Raw genomic sequence first — 19312 nt, 5'->3', positions numbered from 1 at the left:
AAGCGCCGCCGCACGTTTTCCGAGCTCATTGGCCGCCGTCTCCTCATTTCTTGGCCGCCCGCTCCCAGCGCTCTTCATGTCAGCTAAGCGGCGGCGTTTCGTCCAAAAACAACCAAAGAGCGACGGGCTGCCAAAGGACCGAGAGAGTCAGGGGGTCTGCGCTGAGCACCGGACAAAGCAAAGCCCCTGTGTGTTGTGATACCCCTCCACTCTGCTCTCGGTGTCCACTTTTTTTTATTTTTGGTGTTTAAAACGTCAATTCTTGCAGCGTTAGTTGGGTAACACGCCCTACATGTGAATGTCTGACTGCTTTGTGAATGAAATCAACATTACATCAACACATAGATATGTCTCATGTATTATTATTATTAGTATTATTATTAGTATTATTATTAGGGGTGCGGGACCTCCTTTATATTTACGGCTGCTTTCAATTCCCCGGAGCGGTGAAGCTGGGCACGCGGAGCACCCGGATTGGGACCCGAGCGCATGCAGCGGGTGCCACCCTCAGCACCACTCCTGCCAATCCTGCCAGCCACCACCAAGTCTGTCCCTGTAAATTGGAGGACCGTAATTATGGATCGGACGAGATTTCATTTTAGTAACGCTTCAAAACTAAGAACAAGGAAGGTCCATAAAGAGAAACTTTGTCACTTCCACGTCCGGGGTGAGGGAACTCAGATCACGTGACCCTAAGGTAATGTCGCGACACTCGAGATGAGCCGCGTCCGCTTAGGGACAAAGTGCTGTCACGGAAGAAGAGATCAGAAGAGCAGGGCACCGGGGTGCACTCCTGACCGTAAGGGGGTCTCTGCGTGTACCCCGATGTCAAACGGCTAAAGAGACGCGGGGCTGCGCCGCTCACAATCCAAGGTGCCGCAGTGGTGAATTCATAGAATGGATCTGAGGAGCTGAAAGCCCCCATCATATGGAGGTGGCAGAAAGAACCCCGAGTTTGTTATGCAGCAGACCCCTTGGAGCAAAGAGCCAGGAGGGCACAGAGCTGTGACATCCCAACGGCTCGACAGCACAGGCCAAGTCAGTTAAGGGTCCTGCTAGGTAGCCCACCACACAGGAATGAACATCTCATTTTTTTTATTACGAACCAACTTCATATGCAAAGAGGAGGTCCTAGAAAGAAATGGGCTTTGGTCAAGCGATGGGGCAAAGGGACCACACAGCCCAGTACAGCCCAGTACAGCCCAGTACAGCCCAGTACAGACCGATTGAGGAGCAGCCATTGAAGGGTGTGGACTACACTGAGAGAAGTCCAACATATTCTATGACGTTCATTTTCTCTTTCAAACGACTCCAGATTTGTCATTTAGTGTTGCAGCCTGAAATATTTGCCTTCAGATCTCCGTCAATGTAAAAAGAAATGCGTTTGTGCCGAAGTAAGTTATGGTGGAGGGAATCAACGTCAAAACCCTCCTTCAGCTACCCTCATATTTTAGGGGCTTCGTGTGCCGTGTTTGGGGGGCCCTTTGTATGCTCTTTCGGTTGACCTGTCCAGCGTGCGGCCTGTCCCGAGCGGAGTGGACGCGGCTGTGCAGCTCTGGTCATCTTCAGCAGCAGACTTTGAGAACGGAGGACGTCTGGTCAGTAAGCCTGCTTCTCAACTCTTCAGTTGAAGTATAAGAACTCGAATAAAGGAAGCTGTAGAAACGTGTCATCACGTCATGTTGTGTATTTAAGATTTACGCTGCAAAGTGCTCGTGTATTACACTCGAAACGTAAAACTACAGCATTGGAATGTGTTGTGTTCAGAATATTGAAATAGAAACACGTTACGACCAACAAACCATTTTAAATTGTAACAACTTAAAACACAGATTCACTTGAGTATGAAACGAGTGAATTACACCCAATCAACTTCAAAAGAAGATCAAAAGAATTCTGTTGGTTCAGACTGAGAATCTTAAGCGTGAATCATTACTTGAATTAATTTAGAAACACTAAAGGGTCCAGCATTTTAAAAAAGACTCTGTGGGCTAAGGCCAGGCCTGCTGTGCCCACCCTGCTAGGCAGCCGACTGGACATTCAAAAGTTCTGTCAGCCCCACAAACTGGGAGGGCACCTTCTCGGGCAGAGGACCTGGCGAAATGAGGTGGCACTTTGTCAAGCAAACGGAGAAGCACACCAGAGAGGGAAGAAGAAGAAGAAGAAGTGAGAAGACCTGCGGGGCTGAGGCTTCTGCACAAAAAACAAAGGCAGACATAGAGAGAGAGAGAGAGGGAAAGGCGCTATACAATCCATTAATATTAGAGTAGCACACGCCGAGGCCCATCACAGCAGGGACCGACCGCTTCATGAGACCCCCCAAATGTGCCAAGACACGGCAGGTCATACAAACGAGAGGCGATTTGGCGAACAGTAACTGATGGATGTGGATGAGCGCGAGGTGGGAGTGCGAGTGTGATCTGTGATGGACTGAATGAATGAATGAATGAATGAACAGGAGAACAAACGATAAGAGGTGATGGAGGGGCGAGCGAGTGTTGATGCCGGGTGGGAGAAACCAAGTAACAAAAGCTCACTTAAGAACAATGCGATGTCCATCGTGCTCGCCATTCTACAGCCGACTGGCACTCGAATGTGACGCGCTGCTCACGCGGCTCGCTGTCCCACGTTTTCGTTTCTCTCTGCGCAGTTTACCGGGACTGTCATGAAACGCAAGAAAACTGCAAAAGTACACAAATATATTACGGAGAAAAGGGGCAGTCATTACACGTAGAAATCTGAAAACTGAAGCGCCTTATTAAGTGTTTGTAATAGTGCAGCCCTGATGTCTTCACGTTTCATTCACACTAAACTCGATCTCGCCCGCTCTCATGTGAAAACCAAATCAGTCCAAGTGGCTCTTAAGGGTGGGCGCTCTGAGGACCCCCGTTTATTCAGACCTGTAACAGGCGCCATAAAGAAAGGCGAACACACAGCAATACAACTGTCAATAAATCAATCAATAAATCAATAAATAGATAAATAAATAGATAAATAGATAAGATCCGCAAGTTGTGACTGCGCACTGGCAGCCCTCCTGCTCTGTTTAGGGTCCCGTTAGCCGACAACACGTTCAGATGTCCGCATAATAAGAACATTTGAAAGCCCGAAGGACTGACTTAGTGCGCAGAGGAGCCTGAATGAAACGGCTCTTTGTCCAGCCCCGGAGCTGCGACGAGCCACACAGCCGGGCGAAGGGCCGTTTTAGGGGCCGCAGGATCCGCCAGAGTGGAGGGCAGAGGTTCTGTTTTTTTTGTTAATACTGCAGCCCGGAAACCCGCGATAAACGAGAAATCCCGGCACGAAACGGAAAAGAGAACCGCCGTCCGTTTAACTGAGCGCGAGCTGCTGCGGCAATGCGGAGCACCGGGGCGAGCGTCAAGTTGGGGAAAAGTCCGGGCTTTGAGCTTCATTGTGACGCTGTTTGAAAATACGAACGAGACTGGGAATAGCCATACATTATGAGCGCTAATAATACTAATAATATTAATAATACTAATATTGTCATCCTTCTTTTTTGGTTGTAATCGTTGTTGTTAATAATAATAATAATAATAATAAGGATGATTGTGTCGTCCTCACTGGTCTTTCTGTTGTTGTTAGTAATAAAGTGATTATTAATTACATTGTTCTCTTCTATCCTAATGATGATGATGATGATGATTACTTTTGTATTCCTCTCGTCACGAGTGTTTTTTCCCGGCGGGTGCCGCACATCGGCCTTTTCTTCTTTTGTTTTTTCGTTGTAATTCAGGACGGCAGCCTCGTAAAAACGACTCGGCGCGGATTTTCTAACCGGACTCGCCTGCCTCTCGTGATTTATGTGAGGCGCTACTCGCCTGTCACTTCCGTTATCGAGTTTTGATTCCTGACTTCCAAGAAAAGTAAACCACTTTCAAGAATTTGGGGTCACTTGGCGTCAATTTAGTAGTTTAGCAAAAACAGCCCAATTGCCAGGCGGGCTAATCGAAGACCTCCGCACCGACTGCCGTGTTTTATGAACACCACTTTCATTTTCCTGAGTTTTAAATTTGAATTCGAGGCGCGTTGAGTTCGGCGGAGGAGTCCGCGTTGAGGCCTTAATGGCGGCGTTTCAATGAACTCCTTTAGTGTAAAAACCGAGCCGGCAATTCAAGAAAAAGAGAGCCGGCGTGTCCGAGTCGAGGTGCCCGCGTCCCCTGCACACTGCTGGCTTGGAAATAAAAGTTGGTTTGAGTTTTATTTTTATTTTTTTTTACTCCAAAATATTTACGGGATTACGTAACGTGTTCTTAAAAGTTGAATGTTATTGACAGCCTTCAGCTGACAGTAAAGAAGATGAAAGAAGATGAAGACGTCGCCGCTGCTGATGGCCTTAGGATGGCACTGCGCTGACGTCAACGGAGAAGAAGAGCAAAGAGATGAAAATCTCGAATGGAGCACAAGTGGCAGCTTTGGGAGGACGTGTCGTCAGTGCGGGGCTCGCTGTCGGTGCCTTTGATTCAGGCTTTTCAAGATGAACAGGAAATGGACAATCGGTTATAGGGCTTGGAATACATCAGCTGCTGCTCATATATATACCTGTTTAAATATATTAAATATATCAAAAATGGATCAAACATACGATGTGTATTTATATATAATGTGTACGGCACACACACACACACACATAACGACATAAAGAGCACATTCAGTTGTCTTCTTGAAGTCCCGGTGAGGCGCCCGGCCCGGACATTAACAGCAGCTTCTCGTTCGTTCGTTCGTTCGTTCGTTCGCTCGTCTGCTCTCTCTGGCTCGCCGGCTCCTCGTTTTTCAGTCCAAGCACTTTGACAAAGAGCGCCGTTGGCTCCGGGCTGACTGCGGCCTTTCACAGCAGACAGAGCGCAGAGACCCCGGCAGTGACACCTAAGGTCCTGCCACTTGGGAGGTCCGCAGCAGGACCAGTCCACTTATCTGCAGATTTATTTATTTTCTGGGCGAAGTTTGTTTTATTTACAGACGGAGTAGAAAGCCGAGCGCAGACGCGCACCTCCGCCACTTTATGGAGGGACGAGACCGCCGGTCGACGGCGAAGACGAAGCGCAGACCGAAGTCGGACCGGAGAACCGCAGAAGCCGCTGCTTCGTCACGGTGGGCATCCACCAAAAGGCCGAGGCAACGAGGACGTAAGGGGCAGCAGTCGGGGCGATCGAGATCGCGTCGTGGTACGAAAACGAATCGCGTAAAATCAATTCAATGAGTCCCCGCAGTCAGCCCGTTCGGAAAGAATGGCGGGCGATCCGAGGGGTCCGCGGAGGAACAAACGAGTCGCCTTTCTTTGTCTTTTTCTTTTGATTTCTGTCGACTGCTTGTTTGGTTTGGAGGAGATGTCAGGGTGATGCTAAAATGTCAAAAGATATGTTGGGATGAATTCTCAGACTTTATCAAACGAATCGCTTCAAAGCACAAAGTCCTGCGTTCAGTCCTCACACGCGCTTCATTCACAGAGGGTCCCCATAAGTACGACACGGAGAGCTGGACGGTGACATTGGAGTCACACAGACGCGCATTCATTTAAACGAGCCTCCATACTTCAGTACTGGGCTCCTGTTAAGATGAAGAAGGAGGAAGAGGAGGAGGAGGAGGAGATGTTCGAGATACAGAACTGCTACGGGACCCCCAAGACGGCACACTCTACAGGACACAGAAAAGGGGCTCACTTACATGTGGGGCGTAAGGACTTGAGTAAAAATTCACCTGAAGACCCCAATGCGAACATCGAGTACAGCCTGAACCTGAGGACACCATCAGCCAAAGCAGAAATACTAATACTACTACTAGATAATAAATAAATAAATAAATAAATAAATAAATAAATAAATAAATAATAATAATAATAATAATTGGGAAGTCCTCACTAAACCCAGCGCTGCGGCTCCCCTTCCTGTCCCGCATTCTTCTCCCACCTCAGATAAGTTCCCTTAAAAGCGGAGCAGGAATTTCGAAGACGGGTTTCAGAGCGGGTGAGAAATTCAATCTCACATACAGTAGCCGCTCCATCTGGGATCTGTCATGGCTGACAGCAACATTGGGCACGGACTGCGATCTGCAGCACAAAACTGGAACCGAGCAGGCGAGTCGGGAGAACTCGAGAGATGTCCGTCCGCACGGCGCTTTAATCTGTCACTAAAACAAAAAAAAAAAACGGTAAAGGCAGCCCCCCGATTGGCCGCCCGTCTCGGGTAATTCGCTCCCATCTCCCAGTTGAACACCCGCTCACGGACTCGCGCCTTCCAGGTCGAAATGGGAACAAAATGGGGTCGGGCAATCGAAACGAAGAGAAGACCCCTGCGAGCGTCACGTGCACATAACCGCCGGTAACACTCGAATATTTGAACCCGTGCAGGTCGGACGGGATGGGCTGACGAAAATAAGCGGAGCGTCTACGGCTAGAAATTCAATCGCAAGGAAGGGACCAGCGGCAAAACAAATTCATGTAGGGAGTTTATAGAAATAAAAAATAAAATAATAATAATAATAATAATAATAATAATAATAATGCATTTCTTCATGTCGATAAAAGAACAGATAGGCGGAACAAATCCCGGGGAAATTTGGCTTTTACGGAAATTCTTTAGATAAATACATAAATAGTTCTTGGGCACTGGAAATATAGACATCATTTATATACAGTCTGATACATAAAAGCGACTTCACTTCTAATCCAATTCTAATTTTCATTTTTTAAATTAAAGACACTGCGATTCAAAATCTCGAGTAAAAGATTTTATGAATAAAACGAAAGCCGCTGTGGAGTGCAGTGGGCAGATATTCTCAGTACCTCACATATTAACATTTTGTTTCTTGTAACTGATAATCTGTGCGAACGAATGTTTTAATTTAAAAAAAAAAAAAAAAAAAAAAACTTAAATATCCGTCTAGTATTCTAGTAAGTCTATTATATGAAAAGTAAAACGAAACTTTCATTTTAAATTGGGGGGCGCATCACTAACAGAGAGAAATACTACTGACTGTGACCCTCTGCTAAATGAGAATAAAGTTCATTTCCCAGACAATAAAAGTAACTAACGGTCATCTTGTCAAATTTGTAAAAACAGTCATCTGCTATTTATATTTTGAACTATTATTATTTATAAATGGTTACCTCCATGTAATATTTGACCACTTGTATCCCCCCGTTTCATTTTTCAGATTTGTGTTTCATTGAATGGCGCGCTGCAGACCGCGCACTGAGCTCCTGCTCTCGCAGACATTTGTGGTTCTGTTAATGGCACTTTACTGGGTTTTGCGGTTCCCCGTTCAACATTTGCCTGACAAAGACACGTTTCAGTCTGGGTTGGGGTCTCTACCGAGCAAATGGGTGCTTTGGGCTTTGGAAAGCTTCGAAGAGAAATCCGTGAAGACTGGCGGACTCTACGTAGCAGGAGAAGAGAACCTGAACAGCAGGAGCCTGCGGTGCTTTAAAAATCACAAAGTCCTTCTCATCTGACTAGGGACACTTTACGCGACCCTGCGACAAATCTGCGCGAATAGACTGGAACCTTCATGTGGGTGGTTCTGATGAGAACAAAAAGGTTTGCCTGTGGCAGCGCTTTGAAGAACCACTCGGGCATCTCAGATTTTAAGAGTGTGTCGCTTGAATGTCTGCATGGGAAGTGTAAATAAAATATCATTCAATCCTGAAATATTTTGGTTGGCAGCTTTCTGATGAACATTCCGCACGCAAACGACAATTTCGTTCGAAAAGAATTCATGCCAATAAACTCTTCACTAAGTTCTATCTATCTATCTATCTATCTATCTATCTATTAGTTATATAGTGCCTTTTAGTATCTATCTATCTATCGCCTTTCAGTTCCATCTATCTATCTATCTATCATATAGTGCCTTTCACTTCTATTTATTTGTCTCTCTTTCTGCACACACACGATAAATACTTTTATTCCCACAAAGACGCCGTTTTTTATTCACACACTCTGCACATTTCTTTGGGGTTCCGCCGAAGTGAAGTTTATCACCACCCTGAAAAGACACAGAAAGGCCGGTCATGGACGCGCTGTGTCGCCTTCCTCAGGTGTTGTGTCACATTTTCTTTTCTTTTCTTTTCCCTTTTCTTTTCAAGTCCATAAAGTGACGTACAAAAATAAACCTAAATAAAGAGAATTCCCACGCTGTGCGCGTCTCTGCCATTCGCTGCTCTGATTCATTTTATTTGTGGACCCCCCATTTTGATTTGTTTTTGCGTGGACGGAGTGTCGTGGTCTTGGTGGGTTTGTTGGGTGACATGTTCTCTCTTTCGTTATCTTGTGTTCCTATTCCAGTAACTAACTGCACGCCAACTCGTTTCATTTCAAAGAGCGGCTTTGTGAAGTGACCGCCACTCCAAGACGTTCATGAATTCATCACGTACTGTATGGGTGGGCACAAGTAACGCGTGTATTGTTATATGCTTATTATTATTGTATTATGTCTTCTTCTTCTTATTATTATTATCATTAAAATGTGCTCGAGTGTTGTAATCATAACGTTTATGTCTTTTTTCCATACGAACGCCCCATCATTATGGTATATAGCTGTTATATATATATATTCTTCTTCTTCTTCTTCTTCTTCTTAATATATTTCGCTCCGTGCTCATGACCCAGAGAGCCGTTCATTCCCACGGTGCTCGTCCCTTGCTGTCCCCCCGCCACACGCACAGCGCGCCGCTTGTCGCTTCATTCGTTGCAAAAGGAGAGAAGCCCTGAAAACAGATTTGAAACGTAAATGTTATGAACATTAATAATGTTTATTCAATATTTATAAACACTGCGCTCACACGAGCCATTATTCAGCGGCTCATAAATCCTCTCGGTGAGCCGCTTGGCACGCAGTCGCTCCGACGTGACGTTTCGCCGCTCGTTTCTCTTTCGTCTGCTGCGATCGATCGCCATGCGCATAAATCTCGAGGGTGAGCCTCTCGCCCGGTGCCCGACCCTGCCAGCCGCGTGTGTGTGTTCTTGTTGGCACTCTGGCCGGCTGCCTTCTTCGTGTATCTTCTCGTATTTCTGCCGCGGCTTCAGCGCCTAAATGAGCGGACACGATGCGCAATGCAGTCATTGAAGTGACGTGAAGCTGAGAACTAAACGCGTTCCTTCGTAAGCGACTGAGCCATTTGGGCTCCTCTGTGCAGCCAGTGGGGAGGAGAAAAAGAGAAAATGACAAGTGGGCGACTTCTGAGCGGGCAAAGGAGGGACAGGGCGACACCGGACCGAAATGGGCCGACTGGCGAGCAGGGTGGCTCGTGGCCGTCCGAGGTGACGTCACCACGTCTAAGGGCACCGAATGGAAAGGCGGCAGGACGAGGAGGACGAGGAGGAGGAGGAGGAGGAGGAGGAGGGCCCTGCCGCCCTAATGGCTCCCAGATGTCTCCAACACCACAAATAAGAGCACAAATGATGTCTACGATTAAAAGTTTCAGGCGGCGGAGACATTTGGGTTTTTCAGTTCGCATATCCCATCTCAGTGTCCCGACTGTTGTGGTTACAAAGTGCATGTTGTAGCCTTAATGCCGCCCTCATTACCGTCGTTTAAAGGATATTCCTCCTTAGCCTTATTAATTGGTGCATTGAGCGCAGAGCCTCGCAGCGGCTCCATTTTTATTATTAGAAGCCCCCAAATCTGACGCTGGCCTGACCTGTAACAGAGCTGCCAAGAATGGTGGGCACCCGGAATGGGGTGTAAAAATGGATAACCAATCAGGTGTTTGGTGCCAGGAGGCCTGCTTCGGTGGGATCTTTTAATGTAAAACGATTTCTGGATTTGCTGCTCCGACTCACAACGCGTTACTCCAAATCTTCAGTGCCATTGCCAAGATGCCAACATTGGTTGGCACCCACTGGGATTCCTAATTTGGCTGCTGGACATTAGTATTAGAGGGTCAGTGCCCCCCCCCCCTTCACTGCCCTCCACTCCATTAAGTGCTCAGCCTGACTATTTCGAGCTTCAATATGTCTGTTTTACCTTTAACTGTTAAAATAGCCGAAGGTCGTTACAAGGTCACGCCTTTATCTCCCTTTTTAATCAGAAGGGATTTGCCCGTTAGGTATATCTGGGACGCCATCTTGACACTGATAACAAATTATCAGCAATTATCAGCTCGTAGAGGGGCCAAAGGAACCTGTTAATATCGTGTAAAGACCTGAAGGCCGGCCGGCCGCCCCCCCGTCCCCGCGACCCTCCTAAATTATAACTCGGCGGCCTGTCTGCCTATGAATCAAACTTATCTGACAAGCACCGTCGTTATCAGCCATCGCGAACACTCGCTCGGGCTCGGGGACGCGTGCAGGCTCGGGTGGGCGACGCGGGGACCGACACCGCTCGAGGGGGGGGACTGCGGCTTCACACTCTCCCAGCCCGGCACCTTACTCGCCCTATCCGTAGAGATCGCGCCCCGTGCCCCCCGCTCTGCCCCACTGCTGCCAGGTGCCAGCTCAGGCGGAGGGAAGACGCCGGCCGTTATCGAGACCCCGAGTGGCCCGCCGCTGTAGGAGGTCGACGCACTCGCGGCTGGGAACGCGCCTCGCCTGAGACATGCAGGGACATCTCGGCGGATAAGTAATCCGGGCCATTAACTGATACGCGCGTTCCCACGAAGCCAGAGATGGCAACGAGACTGGAAAAACTCCTCGGCACTAAATGCGCGTTATCAGTTAGTCACAGCATCTGCTTGTGCTCTGGGGGCCAGGATACTGACATCCCGTCCACCATCAATTTACCTTCGGCATCGGCCTGCTTCCCCATTTAGCTTTTAACGTCAGACCTGCATATTTGTAGGCTCCGCTCTGTCTGGGGCGCTTCTGCCAGGGCAGCCGCCTAAGCCCCCCTTCGGCCCACGGAGTCCCCAGTGCAGGCCGGGGGGGAAAAACGGGGACCCCCGATTTGGGGATCGTGGCGAAGCCTGCGCTTCAGGAGGCCGCCGTTTAGGAATTCGTCGAAATGTCCCCTTTATAAAATATTCGGGGGGCTTAAATTGAAATCAATCAGAAAAGAAAAAATGCAAGAAACAAACAAACAAACGAATCAATAAATAAAGAAATCTGTCAAAAAAAAAAAAAAAGATTGAGTGCGAAATATTAAAGCGCTGACCGGGAATTTTATCATTTGTTAGATGGATGGAGATTTATAACAGCGAAATTCAACGGGATTGGAAACATTCAGAGTAGTCAGGGAACGTGCCACGAAAGAAAGAGGAAAAGTACGAAGAATATAAAAGGCACCACATAATAAAAGAAAATGAAAAAAAATAAACTGAACAATACCAGGAATTGACATAAAAAAACAACACAGCAACAGAAAGAAAGAAAGAAAGAAAGAAAGAAAGAAAAAGCTGATCTATAATAATAATAATAATAATAATAATAATAATAATAATAATAATAAAAGAACTACATAACTGAACTATATAATAACTTAATACAAAAACACTGCAACAGAAAGAAAGAAAGAAAGAAAGAGCTGAGCTATGATAACAAATAATATTAATAGTCACCACATAATAAAAGAATTTCAAAACTGAATTATATAAGGACTTCGTATGAAAATGTACTCTACAGATGAAAGAAAGAAAGAAAGAGACTAATCTATTAATAATACAAAAGACACTACATAATAAAAAAAGAACCAAACTATACCAGGACTTAATTTAAAAATATACTGCAACAGAAATTAAGAAAACTGATCTATAATAAATAATAATAATAATAATAATAATAATAAATAACGATAATAAAAACAATAGACGCTACATTATAAAATGAAAGAACTACATAACTGAACTATATAAGGACTTAATATAAAAATTCACCCTTCAGAAGAAAGAAAGAAAGAAAGCGTAATACGCCACTATTTAAAACTTTGGTTTTGCAAGACGCTATACAAGTGAAAGATCTTAAAGACATTACATGATTGATAGATAAGAGATTTATTTAACTACATAAGAAAGAAAGTTGATCTATAAAACTAAATAATAATAAGAGGCGCTATATAATCAAATGAACGAACTTAATAACTGAAGCATATCTAGACTTAATATAAAAATGCAGCCTAGCAGAAAGAAAGAAAGAAAGAAAGAAAGAAAGAAAGAAAGAAAGAAAGAAAGAAAGAAAGCAGCCGCTGGCCAGGGTTACGAATGACCCTTCAGAACAAGGAGGGCAGCGCTGACCTTCCTGGTTTTTCTAACCTATGAACCTGCTGTTGTCGAGGAGATGTCGAGGGTCTCAAGCCGCTATCTTCTAATCGAACTGCGGGGCTGATATTTACAGAAAGCATCAAACGAAGCGGTTCTCAAGTGGAAAGACCCCCTGAACGGGCTATGGCACTGCATGTTGATGGTCTTGCCAAACCCAAGTCAAGTTGATTTTGTTGAGTATAAATCTTGGCATTTTCTTTTAAGATTGCAGTGACATAATAATAATAATAATAATAATAATAATAATAATAATAATAATAATAATAATAATAATAATAATTAAGCAGTCTGCTAGTAATATAATTAACAACAACATTCTCAGTTCTAGCCTTTTATTTCTCGAACATTCCAACTTGCACAGCCATCTTTGCTTGTATAAAACCTGCTTTCCCAGGGCGAGTGACATTTTATTTGATTGTTTTTCGCTCGTGGAGCCTGCGTGTTTGGTGTTTGGTGACCGGAGCCTCTTGTGTCACAAGTCCCCCTTTTTCTGTCCTGTGCGACACATTAGACGAAGAGGCGGACTGAGAGCGCTGACAGTGCAGACCTTCCAAGCGCACCTCTGTCCCCAAATGTCCGCTTAATTCCTTGTTGTGTTCGTTTATTTTATTTTTTTTTTTGTTTTTTGTTTTGCTTGTTTTCTTTTCGTTTCTTTTTATGTGACATAATCTTTTTCTTTTCCTTTTACTGTTTTTATTATAATATATTTGTGGGTTGAACTCAATGGCCGACTCTCCTCTGTCAGCGCTGAGCCTGAACTGCATGGCGGCTCGCACGGATTTTTACTTTCGATATTCGACGAGCCGAGCCGAGTGATTTTTTTGCCCAGCACCGTTTGAAATGAATTCCATTGTGTTTTGTTCTTTTCTTGAGCATAAAGAAAAAAAATAAAATCCAATAAAATTTCACATTTGGGACCCCGTTATAAAAACGCAGAGAAATGCAGAAGGCTCGATTCTCGTATCAACACACACAACAAGATTGGCTTTGCTTTGTTACAAAAACACACAGTGGTTTATTGAATGAATGACATTGTTTACATCCTCCATATGATTTCACGTTATTTCGGTTCGTTTCTTTCTTTCTTTCTGGACGGACAGACACTGCACAGACTAAGCGCTACTTGAAAACTCCTTTAAATACCAACGAGAGGCCACACAAATGACAACACAACTCTAAATGACATCTCCAAAGGGGCTTCTCATCAGCTGGACTGCAGCGTTTGTTATTATTCAGCCATTACAATGCCATTAATGCCACTGAGAGCCGAGCCGAGCCGAGTTACACTTCACAAACACGGGGAAGGCGCACAAGTCACCGAAACAAAACACTCACGACATGGCAGGCGACTCCATCCATTCCTTACCAAACAGCTTTCCTCCTCGGAAAATGGAATGCTTTTCTTCAAATATATCCACTCGTCGGGGCGGAAAATTGCACTTAAATAGATTCGATAAATCCGCCAAAAAAAGAAGAAGAAGAAGAAGAAGAAGAAAATGAGAACAACAACAAGACACGTTCGGGAGGCGCGCTGAAGTGAAGTCCCGAGCGCCTCCCGTAAAAGTCAGCAGGACGAAAGCGAACTTTCACTGCTTGAGTTCCAAAGCCCAGACGTGCTGCGGCCAGCCAGTCCTTCCTTTCGTTTTCTTGTCATTGCTGCTCGCCGAACTTTTCAAAACTTCATTCTGTGTAACAAAAACAATCCGTTAAAACGACTCCTCCGAGGCGCGCGGCCATATCTCCTACTTCATCTCTCTCTCAGTCTCTCTCAGTCTCCCATGCGGGCCTGGCGCTCGAGGCCCGCCGCACTCACACGGCTAGTCGGTTCACACGCCGGCCTGGCGAACACGCGCGGGGCTGCGGCCGTCGGGATATCGTAAGGCCACCGTGTCGGCAGCAGCAGGAGCAGCAAAGTCCACTCGTGACGGGCATGCGACTTCATAAACGGCTGCGTGTGACACAAAGGCGTCGAACATGTCACGGAAAAGTGGCAAAAGTCCGAGGTGTTACTGCATACTTGGAAATGATAAGAATCAGAATAATCAGAATAATCAGAATAACGAGTTCACACGTCAAAGTCTACACGAATAACGAGACTATCCCGGTATCTCTGCCGTGGACACGAAAAGCTTCATTCTTAAGTACATGAGTACAATAAAATACATACATACATCTCAAAGGCACTATAGGATAGATAGATAGATAGATAGATAGATAGATAGATAGATAGATAGATAGATAGATAGATAGAGTGAAAGGCACTATATAATAGATAGATAGATAGATAGATAGATAGATAGATAGATAGGAAAGGCGCTATATAATAGATAGATAGATAGATAGATAGATAGATAGATAGATAGATAGATAGATAGATAGATAGATAAAGGCACTATATGATAGATAGATAGATAGATAGATAGATAGATAGATAGAGTGAAAGGCACTATATGATAGATAGATAGATAGATAGATAGATAGATAGATAGATAGATAGATAGATAGATAGATAGATAGATATTGATTGGAGGTCTCACATTCCACACTAGCGTACATCAAATACATTTAATTTACATGTAAACAGATGTCGAAAGAAAGAAAGAAAGAAAGAAAGAAATAAAGAAAGAAAGAAAGAAAGAAAGAACGAGCGGTCGACCGAGCCGTCTGTGTCGAGTATTTCGGTGAATCGGGGCTCATGACTGGAGGCCTCGCGCGTTTCTTCCCCTACAAGTTGGACTCGGGGGTCTCTTCCCAGCCCACCCCGCTCTCTTTTATTTCTATGTCGTTTTATTCTTTTATTTTCTCAGCCAGACTTTCAAACGTGTCTGCCACTCTGGTAAGGCGGCTTGTAACGGTCCGAGGGTCACCTAACCCACACACCCACACACCCACTCACCCACACGCACACCACGCACGCACGAGTGCCATCTTACCAGCTGCTCCTTCTTCCTCCTGTCATCCTTCACGTCTGTCTTTTTAAAGTCCGCTTTGAAGGCCTCCGCCTCCCCGTTCTGCTCGTCCTTGGCCAGCAGGTCCATGAGGTAGGCGATGTAGCTGGTGGCGAGGCGCAGCGTTTTGATTTTGGACAGTTTGGTGTCCGCCGGCACGTTGGGGATGCACTCCCGCAGCTCGGCGAAGGCGCTGTTGATGCTCTGAGTCCGGCGCCGCTCCTTGCGGTTGGCGGTGCCCCTGCGCTTGACCGGTCGGGGCCCGATGGCCATGGGCCCGGCCCCGGGGATGGCCCCGTAATGCGAGTGCTCCAGCCCCGCGGCGCCACTGGCGTACTCGGGGCTGTACGAAGGTGCCATGCTGTAGTCGGGCGGGGACATCTCCGGGTGGCCGATCAGCCAGCCGTGAAAGTAGGGGTTCTCTTCATGACAGCGGCTTGCGGCGGCGGCAGCAGCGAAGGAGTAGCTGTCGTGGTGGACCACCGGATGGTGTGGAAATCCCCCGACCAGACTCATCCTGAGAACTTGTTCGCCGGTGAGGTGCGCGCGGAAGGTCAGCCGAACCTCAGTCCGTTCCCATAGAGCTGCTCCTACAAACTATCAAGTGCCCAAATCAACGAAGCCAATGTCCTCCCGGTCAGCTCTGTCATCAATGTCACCAAGGGATTCGGGGCAACGCTAAGGGGGGTGTGGGTGGGGGGGGGTGACCTGGCAAATCCAGCGGCGGCGACAGCAGCAGGGACACGCCGGCTACTCACTCTTCCCAGATGGACTCTCCCAGATCCCGATTAACGTTCTCGGCTGCATGGCACAACTCCTCTCACAGTTTTCACTCAACTACTGCATTCGCCCGACCCGGAGACCATTTTTCTGTTGTTTGTTTTCTCAGGACGTCGCCCCGATTTAAACAAAAGTATCAGCGCTGCACAAAGAAGAAGTCATCCCGAGTATCCACGGCCACAGATCTTATTTCCCTTGGGTAGTTTTACTGTCCGACGCCACGACAGATTGCAAAGTTTCAACTTCAAATCACAGCTTCATCTTTGGAGACCTTTGGGTTAATATATGTCGTCAGCAGGTGCCTCGACCAATCAGCGCGCGCCCTGGGCGGGGCTCGCGCCGCGACACGCTGTTTACGTTGCTAATTACTGAGCTGTACTCCACTATTGGCGATCACTGCGCTTTATAATTGAATTGATATTCAGATGTTAGCGCATGCAAATGAGGCTCTCTGTCCAGTATAGCGAGTGCCAAGGCGGCGGCACCGAATGTAGAGTTGGACTCAAAGCGCACGAGCCCGACACCGTGGAAAACGAGCAGGATGAGAAGGTACACACGATGAGCTGTCAGAGCTGTTTACATGAGTCTCGTTGTGGCGGGCGTCAGAAACAAATCAAGACACACCAACAGTGGGCATACCTACGGGCAACACAAATAACAAGAACAATAAAAAACGATAAAACAACCACAACAGCAAATCACGTCCGAAAAGGGCGCACCTCCTGGGGCTCCTCGCGACACGACCGCGTACAGGATTTCACTTTAACGGAGGTCACTCGTCACAACGTGTGGATTACGAAATTACGAATACAAGGCATGCCCGGGTCTTGTTGCCCTTTACATTTGTATTCTCATTATTAGGAGGAAGCCCCGCTTGACAGTAAGCACGACGTAAACTTCCAACATTCCCTTTCAGTTACTGCCATTTATTAGCATTAACCGCCTCACAGAATGAACTTCTACATTTTATTGCTGGCTTTCTCTCTCGACCTTTTGTGTTGTTGTCATATATCGGAGGTGTATGTGGCCGTGTGACAGTGGCCTGTGACCGTCGCGCTCGGTAAGCGACACTCGGACCAAGGCAGGCGGTGCAGAGCTCAACACATCGTCGACTTTTAATAAAACTCTCCATTGGTCCTGAATGTTCTCGAAATGTGTTTGATGATTTATTGATTTATTGATTTATTATTAAAGCTCGCTGACTTCCACAACTGAAAACCGCAGCAGGCCACGCTAAAGGGACAATACGAGCGACATGGGCTTTGCTTCAGCTGCCCTTTCGTTATTTATATGATCTGCACTTCATATTCTGTATTCCGATTTTAAATGCTGTTCAGTTTATTATATAATTCACGAAGACAGCAGCCTTGAGTCTGAGCGCGGCCTTATCCAAATGATTTAATACTTTTAAAATGACCCGTTATGTGACCAGAGTAACACAATGGAAAAGAAAAGAAAAGAAAAGAAAAGGCACCTTAAGAACCGCCGGGTGTTCGATTCTCTGTTTGAGAAGCTCAGTTATTTTATCTTTAACACCGTTAACATCCCCGTCTGCCCCGTTAGTTATTACTGCGCCTTTTCCGTCACTTATTCCCGTTACTTATTGACGGTGTCGGCGCGGACACTTCGTGTTTAAACAGAAATCTTTAAGATAAAAGCGAAACCTCAGCCCGGATTCGTGTCGCTGGATTTGTTGTGCTATAATATCATTAGCTGTATCTCTGAAAAACTAAAGGACAGAAAATTAAATAAAAACCTTTTAGAATAAAAGAAAAGAAAAAAAAAAAGAACAGAACAGAACAGAACAGAGACAACGGCGGCCCGGCTTCGAATGAACGTCACGTCCTCGTAAAGGTCACCGTGTAAAAACAAAAAAAGAAAAATTAAAAGGGTGTAAATGTAACGCTTTTACTGAGCGGCCCTAAAACATCAATGATGACACTTTAGTATTTATTATTGTGGTGAATATTGTTATTTTTATTATTATTATTTGTGGATTATCATTTCTGATTCTATCAACAATACTTGCAATTTGTTTAATTTGTCTTTGTGGCCTCAAACCCCGATATAATGACAACACGTTTATATGTCGCTACAAAATTCTTCCTTAAAAAGACATTTCTTCTTGTGTCCCAAACGTAAGCCGAGCAGCCTGACTTTCGTGGTTTAAATCCAAGACTTGTTGATTTGTTCCTAATAATTTTTATTTCAAACGCCAGTGTGCTTCCCGGCGCAGTAAAGTCGCCACGCCGTTAGTCACTTCTGCGTCTGCCGCAGGTCTCCGGTGTGACTTCGGCCCGGTCGCCTCTCCGTTTCGTTGTATAAAATTGACTTTGCCTGTTAGTCACAATCACACATCGACATATTTACATGTTGTGTGCTTCAACATCGAGGCGCGGGGGCCGTCAGCGCGCTGCTCCTGTAATGGGCCACAAAAGTGCGCTTTCAATTCTGAACCTAAGGGGGGCGCAGTCGAGCTCTGCTCTTCTTTAAAGGGACACTGGGCTGCAAGGAACGAGGCGTCCGTGGCTTTAACGAAGTGCCCCGTAATACACGAGTTATAAAAGTTATTACTAAAAACAAAAGAGACGAACGAGCAGAACGGGAATGAAAGGAGCGCACATCTTAACGTGTCATTAGTGCGCTCGGTCAACAGCACTGGCGGTCATTTCTGTGGCTGTTGATTTGGCCAAATGTCCTGGAAAGAGCAGCGGGACCTGAGAAACAAAAATCACGAGGTCTTCTACCGATCGCCTGCAGTATCAAGGATGGCTTCGATAGCATTATGCATACATGGTTTATTTATTATTATTATTAGTAGTAGTAATGTTTTACTCTGATTTCTTACCCCACACATTTCACAAATCCGAGTCGCTTTTTAATTGCAAATCCGTTCTTTATTTAGCTTAACTAGGAAATAAAGAGGCTTTGCACAATGCGTGGATTACAGGAATTGCGATTTGAATTAAACGAAAATAAGAGACATTAGGACATCGTGCGTATCAACGAGTGAATCTCTCTGTCTGTCTGTTTAATACACCGATGTCTCTGTCTCTGTCTACATATATATATATTCGTACAGACATTACACATTATAATATATATATATATATATATATATATTTAATAGATAGTTTTTCTATGTCTTTCTCTCTCTCTCTATATATATATATATATATTTAGTGTCTGTACGTGCCTATATATATATATATATATATATATAATAGATATACGTCCCTGAATTTATGTCTTTCTTTCTTTCTCTCTTTATTCTTTCTATATATATTCACACGCACAGGCACACACTGCATGTAATATAAAAGATATATTAATAGATATTTTTCCCTGTTTTTCTGTTTCTCTCTCTTTATATATA

The 19312-nt window shown here is 45.4% G+C and overlaps 1 protein-coding gene across 1 annotated transcript; it reads right to left on the bottom strand.

Moving 5' to 3' along the window:
- Window positions 1–13547: 13547 nt before the first annotated feature.
- hand2 (heart and neural crest derivatives expressed 2) lies at window positions 13548–16196 on the bottom strand. Its single transcript, XM_039750081.1, has 2 exons — window positions 15142–16196; window positions 13548–13893 (listed from the first exon to the last, which is right to left on the bottom strand). The coding sequence occupies exons 1-2, from the start codon at window positions 15670–15672 to the stop codon at window positions 13795–13797; spliced, it is 630 nt and encodes a 209-aa protein (XP_039606015.1). The 5' UTR covers window positions 15673–16196; the 3' UTR covers window positions 13548–13794.
- Window positions 16197–19312: the final 3116 nt, after the last annotated feature.

The sequence above is a fragment of the Polypterus senegalus genome, chromosome 4, assembly GCF_016835505.1.
Source record: "Polypterus senegalus isolate Bchr_013 chromosome 4, ASM1683550v1, whole genome shotgun sequence".
Classification (NCBI taxonomy): domain Eukaryota; kingdom Metazoa; phylum Chordata; class Cladistia; order Polypteriformes; family Polypteridae; genus Polypterus; species Polypterus senegalus.
Note: the sequence above shows the minus strand (reverse complement) of the source record. Positions and strands in the feature narration are given on the sequence as shown.

What these genes read in the sequence shown, in the direction of transcription:
- hand2 (XM_039750081.1), bottom strand. Translation starts at nt 15,672, where the DNA reads ATGAGTCTGGTCGGGGGATTTCCACACCATCCGGTGGTCCACCACGAC. An exon ending in GGAGGAAGAAGGAGCAGCTG is followed by an intron (nt 13,894 to 15,141) that starts GTAAGATGGCAC and finishes TTTGTTACACAG; the next exon opens with AATGAAGTTTTGAAAAGTTC.